General features: G+C 58.2%; 2 protein-coding genes across 4 annotated transcripts in view; both read left to right on the top strand.

Annotated features, from left to right (window-relative positions):
• FLNC (filamin C) overlaps positions 1-6,101 on the top strand; it is a 28,016-nt gene extending 21,915 nt beyond the window's left edge. For all 3 annotated transcript variants that reach the window (XM_030853737.3, XM_060305348.2, XM_060305347.2), the window contains 13 exons: positions 122-283; positions 404-607; positions 1,052-1,204; positions 1,291-1,413; positions 1,553-1,795; positions 1,968-2,237; positions 2,336-2,473; positions 2,749-2,864; positions 3,520-3,652; positions 3,740-3,916; positions 4,071-4,289; positions 4,907-5,116; positions 5,223-6,101. In XM_030853737.3, coding sequence (XP_030709597.2) covers positions 122-283; positions 404-607; positions 1,052-1,204; positions 1,291-1,413; positions 1,553-1,795; positions 1,968-2,237; positions 2,336-2,473; positions 2,749-2,864; positions 3,520-3,652; positions 3,740-3,916; positions 4,071-4,289; positions 4,907-5,116; positions 5,223-5,410 — 2,336 coding nt within the window. In that variant the 3' untranslated portion in view covers positions 5,411-6,101. The remainder of the gene's footprint in view (positions 1-121; positions 284-403; positions 608-1,051; positions 1,205-1,290; positions 1,414-1,552; positions 1,796-1,967; positions 2,238-2,335; positions 2,474-2,748; positions 2,865-3,519; positions 3,653-3,739; positions 3,917-4,070; positions 4,290-4,906; positions 5,117-5,222) is intronic.
• A 3,300-nt stretch (positions 6,102-9,401) lies between these two features.
• Positions 9,402-12,035, top strand: ATP6V1F (ATPase H+ transporting V1 subunit F). The gene is made up of 2 exons (XM_030853769.2): positions 9,402-9,663; positions 11,567-12,035. Exons 1-2 carry the CDS (start codon positions 9,506-9,508, stop codon positions 11,766-11,768), a joined length of 360 nt encoding a protein of 119 aa, XP_030709629.1. The 5' UTR covers positions 9,402-9,505; the 3' UTR covers positions 11,769-12,035.
• The last annotated feature ends 535 nt before the right edge of the window (positions 12,036-12,570 follow it).

The raw sequence follows: 12,570 nt of genomic DNA, 5'->3' as shown, positions 1-12,570 counted from the left end.
TGCCTCTGGGTGGTCCCCAGACTCTGTTGAGTCCAGCAGGGGCTGCCAGGAAGTCTCCTGATCTCCATGAGGGCAGGGCCTGCCTGGAGTCACACTGCCTGACATGCCAACTCTCCCCCAGGTGATGACTCAATGAGGACGTCACAGCTGAACGTGGGCACCTCCACGGATGTGTCACTGAAGATCACCGAGAGTGACCTGAGCCTGCTGACCGCCAGCATCCGCGCCCCCTCGGGCAACGAGGAGCCCTGCCTGCTGAAGCGCCTGCCCAACCGGCACATTGGTGAGCACGGGGCCATGGGAGGGGCCCGGCGGGGTGGGGGGGGCGAGGAAGGTGGGGGCAGCCGCAAAGGAACACTGCCAGGCCCAGGGCTCCATTCATGCCTGACCTCCCTCCCAACAGGCATCTCCTTCACCCCCAAGGAGGTTGGGGAGCATGTGGTGAGCGTGCGCAAGAGCGGCAAGCACGTCACCAACAGCCCCTTCAAGATCCTGGTGGGACCGTCTGAGATCGGGGATGCCAGCAAGGTGCGGGTCTGGGGCAAGGGCCTGTCCGAGGGACACACGTTCCAGGTGGCGGAGTTCATCGTGGACACTCGTAATGCAGGTGCTTCTTGCCCCAGAGACCCCTCATTTCAGCTTGTGCCGCCAGTGACGACTAGTCCTTTCCTGCCCCGTGCCCCTTGGCCGTACACTCCTCCCTGAACTTCCTGGCCCAGTCTCTGCTGAGATTCACATTCTGGGGCCCCTTTGGGGAGAGTGAATGTCCCCATGTCACTTCTCCCATGTTTCAGAGAAAGCTCAGCTTTACTGAGTTTGGCTCTCTGTTGCTCACTAGAACCCAAGAGGCCTGCCTTAGGAATTTTCCAGACTACCTATCCCCGACCCTCTGGGTCAGTGCCTGGCTCACCCCTTCTCCTCCTGCTGAGGCATCTTTTGTTAGTGGTTGATACACCTTGGGTGCCTGTTCTGGACAGAGCCTGTAGTTTGGGGAGGGGAGAGCAGAACAGCAGTGGGGACTGAGGGAGACGTGTCCCTTGTTCCCTGCTAGGTTATGGGGGCCTGGGGCTGAGTATTGAAGGCCCTAGCAAGGTGGACATCAACTGTGAGGATATGGAGGACGGCACATGCAAAGTTACCTACTGCCCCACGGAACCGGGCACCTACATCATCAACATCAAGTTTGCCGACAAGCACGTGCCTGGTAAGGCGCTGAGCTGCTGCTGGGACAGGCCAGGAGGCCAGCGACGAGTGATCTGAGACGCCCGACCCTCCCTTTCTCCCCTACAGGAAGCCCCTTCACGGTGAAGGTTACAGGCGAGGGCCGCATGAAGGAAAGCATCACCCGGCGCAGGCAGGCGCCGTCCATTGCCACCATCGGCAGCACCTGTGACCTCAACCTCAAGATCCCAGGTGGGAGGCAGGAGCCGGGGGGTGGGGGTGGGGGCGGGAGCAGGGCAATGGGGAAGGCCCAGGGCCTGCCCCCACTGTCTCTGTCCTGCTGGCTCGTTTCTTACCTTCCTCCCCGCCTTGGGCTCCATGCGTCGCACAGGGAACTGGTTCCAGATGGTGTCGGCCCAGGAGCGCCTGACGCGCACCTTCACGCGCAGCAGCCACACGTACACCCGCACAGAGCGCACGGAGATCAGCAAGACTCGGGGCGGAGAGACCAAGCGTGAGGTGCGGGTGGAGGAGTCCACCCAGGTTGGCGGAGACCCCTTCCCCGCCGTCTTCGGGGACTTCCTGGGCCGGGAACGCCTGGGCTCTTTTGGCAGCATCACCCGGCAGCAGGAGGGTGAGCAGGGCGGGGCTGGGGTCTTCACAGGGAGGCTGGGCTCTCCGTCCCTCGGGACAAGAGGGGGCGGCTGTTGGTCTGAGTGGAGGAGGGGGTTTTACTGAGGGAGGGAGGGAAGGGCCAGGGCCAGGAGCAGCCCCCGTGTCGCCCTGACATTCCCCACCTGCTGCAGGTGAGGCCAGCTCTCAGGACATGACCGCACAGGTGACCAGCCCGTCAGGCAAGACGGAAGCCGCAGAGATCGTGGAGGGAGAGGACAGCGCGTACAGTGTGCGCTTTGTGCCCCAGGAGATGGGGCCCCACACGGTCACCGTCAAGTACCGCGGCCAGCATGTGCCAGGCAGCCCCTTTCAGTTCACCGTGGGGCCACTGGGTGAAGGCGGTGCCCATAAGGTGCGAGCTGGAGGCACAGGGCTGGAGCGAGGGGTGGCCGGCGTGCCAGGTAAGGGGCAGGGGGCCAGGGCGGGGGGCGGGGGCAGGGCAGCCACCAGGGTGGACCATGGTGCTGAGGAGCTGCCCCTGTCCCGTTTCCATCTGCAGCCGAGTTCAGCATCTGGACCCGAGAAGCGGGTGCTGGGGGCCTGTCTATTGCTGTGGAGGGTCCCAGCAAGGCGGAGATTGCATTTGAGGACCGCAAAGATGGCTCCTGTGGGGTCTCCTATGTTGTGCAGGAACCAGGTGGGTGTCCACCACGGGGCTGGGCCTGCCTGACCTTCCAGACTGGGTTTCTGCTCGCCCAGGCAGGAGATGGGGCTACTGAACCAACTCTTCACCTGGGCTGCCGCTCTTTCTCTGCCCTGTCTCCCTCCACCCCACACTCCTGGGAATGCACGTCTGTCTCCAGAGCTGAGCCCCGACCCAGGAGCTTGTTCTGGGATGAGGCCAGGGTGGAGGGGGTTCCACCCTGCTGTCCCCAGTCCTGGGGCCTGTGCTGACTGGCCTTCCCTCCCCAGGTGACTATGAAGTCTCCATCAAGTTCAACGATGAGCACATCCCAGACAGCCCTTTTGTGGTACCCGTGGCCTCCCTCTCAGACGACGCTCGCCGTCTCACTGTCACTAGCCTCCAGGTGTGTGCCTGGGGGCCCCTTTGCCACCCTGAGAGATGGGCAGAAGTAGAGGATGGCAGGCCCATGTGGCCAGGGACTTAGCGGTGACCTTGGAAGGTCCAGACAGACAGATGTCCCCTCTCTCCCAGTGTCTGTACAGCAGGGGACTCCATTCCCCCTCCCAGCTGCCCCTCAGGAGCCCTTGTGCCTCTCCTCCCCTGTCCCCTACCCCTACTTTAGAACTGGGCTCTGTGCCCCAATCTTCACCTCCCCTGGGAGCCTCCCCATCGGCCCACCTCCCCCATAGAGCGCCCCCAGGGCAGTCTAGGCCACACCCCTCCTTCCTCATCCCAGCTACTGTTTGCAGTCCACACACAGCACCGTCCTAGCACTGGCTTCTCTGCTGACAGGCCTGCTTTATGGTTTCTGGGTCTTACCTCCTCAACCAGGACAGGGCACGTCATGTGTCGTCCCCACCATGCCCAGCCACAGCCAGGTGGCCCCACCTCATAGCAGGTGGATGCCAAGGCCACAGACCCTGCCTCCACCTCCCATCACAGCCCTGTTCAGAGCCTCCCTGAGCTGGGCTGGGCGTGCAGTGAGATCAGTGCCGGGCTGCAGAGACGAGCCCTCCAGACCCTGCCAGGAGTCTGAGCACCCTCTGTGGCCTCTGCAGGAGACGGGGCTCAAGGTGAACCAGCCGGCGTCCTTTGCGGTGCAGCTGAATGGTGCCCGGGGCGTGATCGATGCCAGGGTGCACACGCCCTCGGGTGCGGTGGAGGAGTGCTACGTCTCTGAGCTGGACAGTGGTGAGCTGGCCCTCTCCCTGCCAGGCTGGGACTTTCTGGGAAGGGGAGGGAAGGACAAAGGCTCACCCACCAACGTCTGACCCACAGACAAGCACACCATCCGTTTCATCCCCCACGAGAATGGCGTCCACTCCATTGACGTCAAGTTCAACGGTGCCCACATCCCTGGCAGTCCCTTCAAGATCCGAGTTGGGGAGCAGAGCCAGGCTGGGGACCCAGGCTTGGTGTCAGCCTATGGTCCTGGGCTCGAGGGAGGCACTACAGGTGAGTGCCTGGGGCTGGGGAGGAGGGGTGGACATTGGTCTGCCCCAGAGGCGGGGCAGCGCTGATGAGACCTGCTCCGGGGAGCCTGGGCCCATCCCAGTTCTGGACCCCAAGCCCTTCCTGTCTACACCCTTGCTACCTCTCTGGTCCCCAGGAGTGTCATCGGAGTTCATTGTCAACACCCTGAATGCGGGCTCGGGGGCCTTGTCTGTCACCATCGACGGCCCCTCCAAGGTGCAGCTGGACTGTCGGGAATGTCCTGAGGGCCACGTGGTCACTTACACTCCCATGGCCCCTGGCAACTACCTCATTGCCATCAAGTATGGTGGCCCCCAGCACATTGTGGGCAGCCCCTTCAAGGCCAAAGTCACAGGTGAGTGTCCTGGGTGGGGGGAAGGTCCCTCCAGCCCATTCCATACTGGCTGGCTCCAGTGGCCATTCACATCCGGGTCATATGCCCCAAACATCGGGGTCAGGTTACCAGGAATAAAGTGGGCCTGGCTTTACACGTCACCCCATTCTCCACGTGGACTCATGTACATCATTTAAAAAAATCAAGTCCTTGCTCTTTATCGTCCATCACTTGACTAACCTTTTCCCTGCGGCGGCTCCCCAAGCTTTTGCTTAACTTTCTGCCCTCCTCTTCCCACATTTCTGGCTTCCAAGAAGACAGAGCTCAGTAAAGTTTCAGCCAGCTTTCCTTTTGGAAGCTGCGTGAAGGATTAGTTGGATACATGTTCCTTTTCAAAGCAGGACTCTACCCTGTGACTTGGGGTCCCAGGCAAAGCCCAGAAGTCGGGTGTGGGGGGAGCCATCGAGGCTCCAGACCTCGAGATAAGCCTGCCCCGGAGCCGTTTGGAACGGGCTGCCACTCCTAGCACGCTGCATCTGAGGAAGGGGACGCGGGGCTGTCAGTGCTGGCACACGGCCTACCGCCTGGGGAAGAGCAGGCCTCTGACTAGGCTCGTGGCCACCCACTCTGCCTCTCAGGTCCCCGGCTGTCTGGAGGCCACAGCCTTCACGAAACGTCCACGGTCCTGGTGGAGACTGTGACCAAGTCGTCCTCAAGTCGGGGTTCCAGCTATAGCTCCATCCCCAAGTTCTCCTCAGATGCCAGCAAGGTGGTGACACGGGGCCCTGGGCTGTCCCAGGCCTTTGTGGGCCAGAAGAACTCGTTCACCGTGGACTGCAGCAAAGCAGGCAGGCAGCGGGGGGAAAGGGGGCAGACCCCCAGGGTGGGCAGGTGCGTGGGAACGTGGGCCCAAGGGCCTGGGGTGAGCCTGACCCTCGCTCCCTCTCTCTCCAGGCACCAACATGATGATGGTGGGTGTGCACGGACCCAAGACCCCCTGTGAGGAGGTGTATGTGAAGCACATGGGGAACCGGGTGTACAACGTCACCTACACCGTCAAGGAGAAAGGGGATTACATCCTCATCGTCAAGTGGGGCGACGAAAGTGTCCCTGGAAGCCCCTTCAAAGTCAATGTGCCCTGAATCCCAGAAGTGCCTCCCCCGGCCTCGGCCCCCACCTCTGGCCACACACACTCACAGACACACACACACACAAACAGGCCACACCCAGATGCACGCACGCAGAATCAGACACCACAAACACCTGCCCTGGGGGTGGAAGGAGTGGCACTGCCCCCCTCCCTGCCCCCCCGGGTTGGAAGGCCTCGTCCGTCTCAGGGCAGTGTCCCTGCCTCAGACGTGACATGAGGGCGAACTGGAGGTTGGGGGGCCAGGGAAGCCCTGAGTTTTCTGGCGGGGCTGAGGCCAGTGGGGGAGCACGTGTCTGGGGGTGTCTGCATGTGTGAGAGAGGTCGCCCTCAAACTGCACTGCCAGCGGGGCCTCCTTGCCACTGAGGACTGCATCCGGCCCCTCTGGTGGCCACAACCCCAGAGCGTTAAGGACTTGGAAGAGAAAGCACAATCGCAGGAGAAAATGGACCCAGCAGCAGCAGGCTTGGTGCGTGTCCTGGCCCCGGGCAATTGAGATACCAGCCAGGCTTCCTGGGGGACTGATTTCTCTTTTTTTTTTAAGATTGCACAGCTCTGCCCCATGGGGGGCTTTTTTTTTTTACACACTGCGAGGCCCAGCTTTCTGGGGGGCTTTTGCACATGTCATGCGGCTCAGCTGGGAGCCGTTTAGGTGGAAAACAAATAAAGTGCCGCCTGTCGCAGAGGCCTGGCTGTTCCTTGTGTGTGTGCTCCCCACGGCTGGCCACCAGGCCCTGGGAAGCAGAGGCTGGCTGCCTCTCCCCTGGAGGACTGAGTCAGGTCAAGGGGGAGGGCCTGGGGCAGAGAGCGGCCCCCTCTGGGCCATCTGTTTGGGGAGGTCTGGAATGTTGACAGAATGCTTGAAAGAAGGGGCTGGGGGGGCATGCCAGGGATGTGGGCTTGGTCCTCAGATTCCTGGAGAGCTGGTGGGTGGGAGAGGGAGGTGGACACTATGTTCTAGAAGACTGCCCTAGGACCACCAGGAGGCCAGTTTCCACTCAGCCTGATCTCAAGGATGTTCTCAAAATTTTTAGGACCTTAAAACAGCACTGGCTCAAGCAGTAATGCTCCTCACCCAGCAGGCAGGCACAAACCCAGGAACCTTTCACTCCAGCCAGGTCCTGGGTCAAAGCTGGGCCTGCTCCCTCCCCACCTCCAGCCCTGACCTGGCTTAGGTCCTCCCTCCTGAACTGGCCCCTCCACTAGCCTTCCTGGCCCACCAGCCAGCTCCCTCCAACTAGCCCTCCACACTGCAGCCAGAGGGCGGGGTCACATCACAGGGACTATGGCCCTCTCTGGCCCAGGGCCCTTCTGTGGCTCCCTTCTCTCCAGGCTAGTCTACGTGTCCTAACAAGGCCTCCAAGGCCTATAGGTTCAGACACCAGCCTTCCTACCCATTCATTCAAAAAGCCCCCCAGGGGCTTCCCTGGTGGCGCAGTGGTTGAGAATCTGCCTGCTAATGCAGAGGACACGGGTTCGAGCCCTGGTCTGGGAGGATCCCACACGCCGCGGAGCAACTAGGCCCGTGAGCCACAACTACTGAGCCTGCGCGTCTGGAGCCTGTGCTCCGCAACAAGAGAGGCCGCGATAGTGAGAGGCCCGCGCACCGTGATGAAGAGTGGCCGCCGCTTGCCACAACTAGGGAAAGCCCTCGCACAGAAACGAAGACCCAACACAGCAAAAATTAATTAATAAATTTCTACCCCCAACATCTTAAAAAAAAAGGCCCCCAGCCCCCAGTCGGGCACTGTGCCCATTCCTCACTGCACCCTCCACCTCTAACCCTCTCCACAACCTCTAGTTTCCCAGGCAGCCGTGCTGCAGTTTGGGGCTCTGCCCAGGAACACCCTTGCCTCTCCACCCTCCTCATCTTCCTGGCCAACACGAAGCTTTCCCAAACCCCTTCCTGTCCTTCTAGTCCTTCTAGACCTGCCCCCAGCTCTCATACTGACCTGGGGCACATCTCTGGCTGCATTTACTACCCTCATCTGTGACCTTGTATCTGAGGGTCGGTCTCCCTCACCAGACTGTGCTCCCTGGGCGGTCCGATACAGACAAGTGTGACCAATGAGTAAATGAGCAATTGAGTAGCCAGAGCAGGGCAAAGCAGCATTTCACTCAACTGATCCCCCAATGATTCTTTGGGTAGGCCAAAGAAAACCCAACACACGTGGCCTGGCTCCAAACACCCCCTCCCCCCGCCTCTTCACTCAATAGGCTGTCTGCCTCCTGGCTCCTCTTTAAGTTTCTTCTTACCTTTCCCCTGCAAGACTCTTCTAGGGCCCACTTTCTTCTGTAGGTCTACCTCCCTCCCTGTGATATTTTTTACTCTCCCCTCAGTCCCGAGGGAGTTGAGGACAGAAATTGTATTTTATCAATCTTGTGTCCTCAGCCTCTCCATGACCACATTTGCTAAATGCTGGTTGAATGAAGGCGTGTGTGATAAACGTGGCACTGTCTCAGCTCCCTACTTTACCTGACGGACCCTTTAAAGGCAGGATCCCTTCTCAAGTACCCAACCATTCGTGGCCGTTAAGGGTCAGCTCTGTGCCAGGCACTGAGCCAAGTGCTTCTACACACACCCTTCCTCGCTCTCTGCCTTCCCTCCCACCTCGCCCCCAGATGGGAGCGTTTTCCTGCAAGGTTTGCTGGCCTCCTCAGCTTCGGCTGCCCTCCACCTGTGAGCGGATGTGTTTATGGATAGATATCCAGCTCAGCTGCTCTCCCCCAACTGCAGTATGGCCACAGGTGCTCTGCATTTAGTGCCTCTACCTCAATCCTAACGGCCTATGAGGTGGGCATAGTATTATCTGAAGAGATCACGGTCCTGAGAACTTTGGTGATGCGTCCCAAATCATACCTCTAAGTAGCAGGGTCGAGATTCAAACCAGGTATGTCCAAATCCCAGGCCCATCACAGAGATAACCAATAGACCAGACCATCTGGATGTCTCAAGTGCTCTAAACTTGCAAATCACATGCCAGATGCAGGACGCCTTTTTGTTAAAAGGGTGGAGGAGCGAGCGGACCTCTCTCCTTCGACATGTTCATCTCATACAGAGTTCACTCCCTGAGGAATGTTACTCCTGTCCACCTAGCTGCACAGGCCAGAAACTTGGAAGTCACCTGGTCTAACTTCCCAAACATAACCAACCGCAAACCCAGTTCTGTCCATTTTTGTCTCTAAATATCTCTTGACTCCACCTGACTCTCACATTCCCCATCCCCACTCCCTGGCTTCTTTCTGGCCATCACCATCTCTTACCACAATGGTTTCTCCATCTTAGTCTTACCTCCACACACAGCACGATCTCAATGCTATCGCTAAAACATAAACCTGGCCATATCATTCTCTTGCTTAAAATCCTTCAGTGGCTTCAGAACAACTCTGTCCTCAGGATAACTTCCAGATTCTTTATCTTTTCTTAAAGGCACTTATTCTCTCTAGTCCCCGCTAAGTGTTCGCACGTGCTGCTCCTCTTCCTGAGAACACCCTCTCGTCCTCACCTCTAGCCCTTCATCCTGCTGGCGGCCTTCTCTGCGCGCCCCCTCTCCCATGGGTTAGTTACACCTGATGTTTGCTTCCACGTACTTCTCACGTTTTAGCAATTGACACAGTGCTTTGTCAACGCTCTACCTCACTACAGAGTATCATCATTAACTTGCCCATCCTTTTATTAACTGAATAAATAACACTAGCTGTGTCACAGTTACGTACATACACGATACAGACTCGGACCTTACTCTCGAGAACAGGTACCGTCTTTTCTTTGGCGTCTCGGCGCCTAACAGCAGTAGCCTCAACAAGTTCGTCGAACTTACCGATCGAACGCGCCTCCGAGAGACTGCTGTGCCGCGTGGACTTCTGGGAACCGTAGCTCCCCGGTTCGGACCTCCCTTTTATGGCGCAGCCGTATTCGGATTCAGGCGCTTTTGCTCTTAATGCGCATGTCCCGGGAGGCGGAGTGGTGGAACTGCGCATGCCTAAAGAGCGGGGCGGGGGGAGGTGCGGCCGAAAAGGAGGTGCACTGCCGCGGCGGGGCTTTGGTGACACCCGGAGGCTGCGGCTGATCGTTGCCGGACTGTGAGGATGGCGGGGAGGGGGAAGCTAATTGCGGTGATCGGAGACGAGGACACGGTGACTGGCTTCCTGCTGGGCGGCATAGGGGAGCTTAACAAGAACCGCCACCCTAATTTCCTGGTGGTGGAGAAAGATACTACCATCAATGAGATCGAAGACACTTTCCGGTACGGTAGCCCGCGAGGCCTGAACGGGACCTTCAGCTGCCTGGTGGGAGCGCGGGGAGAAGGCGGGGGGCGGCCCTGGGCTTCCAGACCTTGGCCGAAGTGTCAGACCCCGTCCAAGAGGGTCGAGGAAGTCGGTCCACCTCCGCTTCCGAAAAGGGGGCCTCCGCGTCCCAAGTTCCCTTTTGGGTCTCGGTGGGACCGGAGCTATGTCGGATCCACAAACTCCCCCCTGTCACATGACCGTGTGTCAGGAAAGAAGGGGAACAGAGCTCGTGACGGGCGGGCGCCAGCCCCTTGGCCAAGCCTGGCCCGCCAGAGCTGAGCGTCCGGAGGGTCCAGGCCCGGAGGGGGCTAGTCTCAGCTCCCCTGCAGGGGCTCCCACATTTCACCCGTAGAGCAGGCTCCGGGCATTGCAAGCACTCGACTCTCTTGCGAGTTGACACCTAGAGGAACCACACACTCAGTGAACACACGGGCAGTGGGCTCGGGCTTTCCTGTATTTTCATCTCCCTCAGAGGCTCACAATCGCCTTGTGAGGTAGGGGTTATTCCCACTTACTGGTGAGAAAATTAAGTTCAGAGAGGTTAAGGCACACTCTGTGATTCAGACGAGAGCGAGCAGGGATTTGAGCCCAGTCCCACCCTTTCTGCCTTTCTTAAGCCAGGGCTACACTCTGCCTGTGTAGCTCTCCTCAGTTGGCTTCGGAATTTCCCGTTGTCCTGAGCACAGGGGACAATATCAGGACTGTCCTACCTTCTGCTGAGACCATGCACTTCAAATCTTCCCTTCCTGTTCTGGGTTAAGAGCAATAGCTTCAAAATGTGGGTGCAGGCATGTCCCTTAATCCAGGAGGCGTCCTGGTGGCTAGAGTTAAGGGTGCCAGCCCCCTATTCTCTCCCACACCCCTTCTCTAGGGCCCCTGTGCCAAGTCCCAGGAACAAACCACTCCCACTGTTTCCCCCTAAACAGCCCAGCCCCGAGCTACCGGCTGAGGCTGGTTCCTGCTGCCTGGGGTGTGATAGGCCCTGACCCGGGAGGCTGATCTCTGCCGCTCTCTAAGCAGTCCGGTAAAGTGACCCAAGTTGTCATGAGAGAAGGACAAATTTTACTTCAAGAATTTTCCAAGTTTCTAACCAAAAGGGATCTCAGAAATCATCAAGTCTAACCTGCCCTAGTGTCTGGCACAGAGTAAGCTGCTCAGTAAACAGTTTTTATCGAGTAAATAAATGAATGGGTGGTTGATCACAAGAAAGTAAGAGCCCAGTGTCGGGTTCTCTCTGTGTGGAAAGTGTGATTCCTTCGTTATCGATTTTCCTCTTCCTGTGTTGCGTTCTTGGCTCAGGCCAAACTTCCCCTCTGACTCACCCCCTGCCCTCATCAGCATAGACCTTCAGTGGTCTGTACAGCGCCCCCTCAACCTTAAAAAATTTAATCTGTTTTCTTTTGAAAGGTTAATGTGTTCATGTGGCTTACAAATTAATATTTAAAAGGTATATACATTGAGAAGTCACACTCCCACCCCAACCTCTTCTACTTCATTACCTCCTTCCTCCACCCCGTAACCACTTAGTTTTTTCCTTATCTTTCTTTTTCTTTATGCAGATACAAAGGGACAGATGTATATATTCTTATCCTCTCCCTTTCTTACCCGAAGGCAGCGTAAGGAATACACCAGCATGCACCCTCATCTTCATTAGCTGTTCGGTTGGGAGCCTTCCAAGCAGGGGAGGTAGAAGCCATGGCCCTTAGCTTTGGACTGAAATTGATTCTAAATAGAATGAAGAGAGTTTAGTGTAGCATCCTTGTCCATTGCACTCTCTGGATCGAGCTCGTTCCCCTCTGCAGCCCAGCCCACCAACTCAGAGTGGGCTGCCTTGGACTCCCTTCTCATCTCTCCCTACAGGCAGTTTCTAAACCGGGACGACATCGGCATCATCCTCATCAACCAGTACATCGCAGAGATGGTGCGGCACGCGCTCGATGCCCACCAGCGCTCCATTCCGGCCGTGCTGGAGATCCCATCCAAGGAGCACCCCTACGATGCTGCCAAGGACTCCATCCTGCGCAGGGCCAGGGGCATGTTCACGGCCGAAGACCTGCGCTAGGGAACTCCCCTCAGCCATGTGGCCTCTCCCCAGGCTTGCCATCAGCCCTCCTCTAAAATTCGAGCCTCTGAGTTCCAATTCCCTGCCCCTTCCCACTCCACTGAGAGGCTAGGTGAGGTGCTTCCAGTTTGCTGGGCCTCTGCCATTCAAATCAAGGCTGGTTAGGGTATAGGAAGCCTGAGTGTCTTCTCTCCATTACCTCTTCCCTGTGCTGTTATACAGTGTCCTTGTTGATGTTAAATTAAAGTAGTTCTTGCTTCTCTCCGATCTGAGGCTGGGTGCTAGAAAGGACACGTGTGCGATGAGGCTGTTGTGGGGAGGCGGTGGGGGAGTGGACTCGACTGGCAGGGCTGGAAAAGGTTTTGCCAGAGATCCAGGCATAGAGGAGTTGGACCAGGAAGATTGTGCCAGGTTGGCCGTCTGAATTAAAGGTAGCCAGCTCTGGCAGGGAGGAAGGGAAGGAGGCTTGCGTCCAGTCCCCTGGCACCCCAGCTTGAGTCTGTATTGGCTGGGAGGGGACCAGACCTCAAGGGAAGGAAGCAGAAATCACAGGAAACCTGGAAGCCTGTGATACTAGCCTGGGTCAAGCAAGAGGTTTGGGGATCAAGGCTCTTAGCCAGTGGGCCCCGGCCTGAGGCTGCCTCAGCAAGCGAGGCATGTGAGGCGCTGAGGGCATGGCCCTGTGTGAGGTGAGGCTCGGTTGCCGAGCGACCATCCCTGGGCAGCCACCTGCTGTCAGAAAGGCTCTGCTTGCTGCGCTCACCCCTCAGCTGCAGTCACCCTGGTCCTGCTCCTTCCTTCG

Source organism: Globicephala melas, chromosome 9 (assembly GCF_963455315.2).
Source record: "Globicephala melas chromosome 9, mGloMel1.2, whole genome shotgun sequence".
NCBI lineage: Eukaryota > Metazoa > Chordata > Mammalia > Artiodactyla > Delphinidae > Globicephala > Globicephala melas.
The sequence above is the reverse complement of the archived record's forward strand: the minus strand, read 5'-3'. Positions and strand labels throughout refer to the sequence as shown.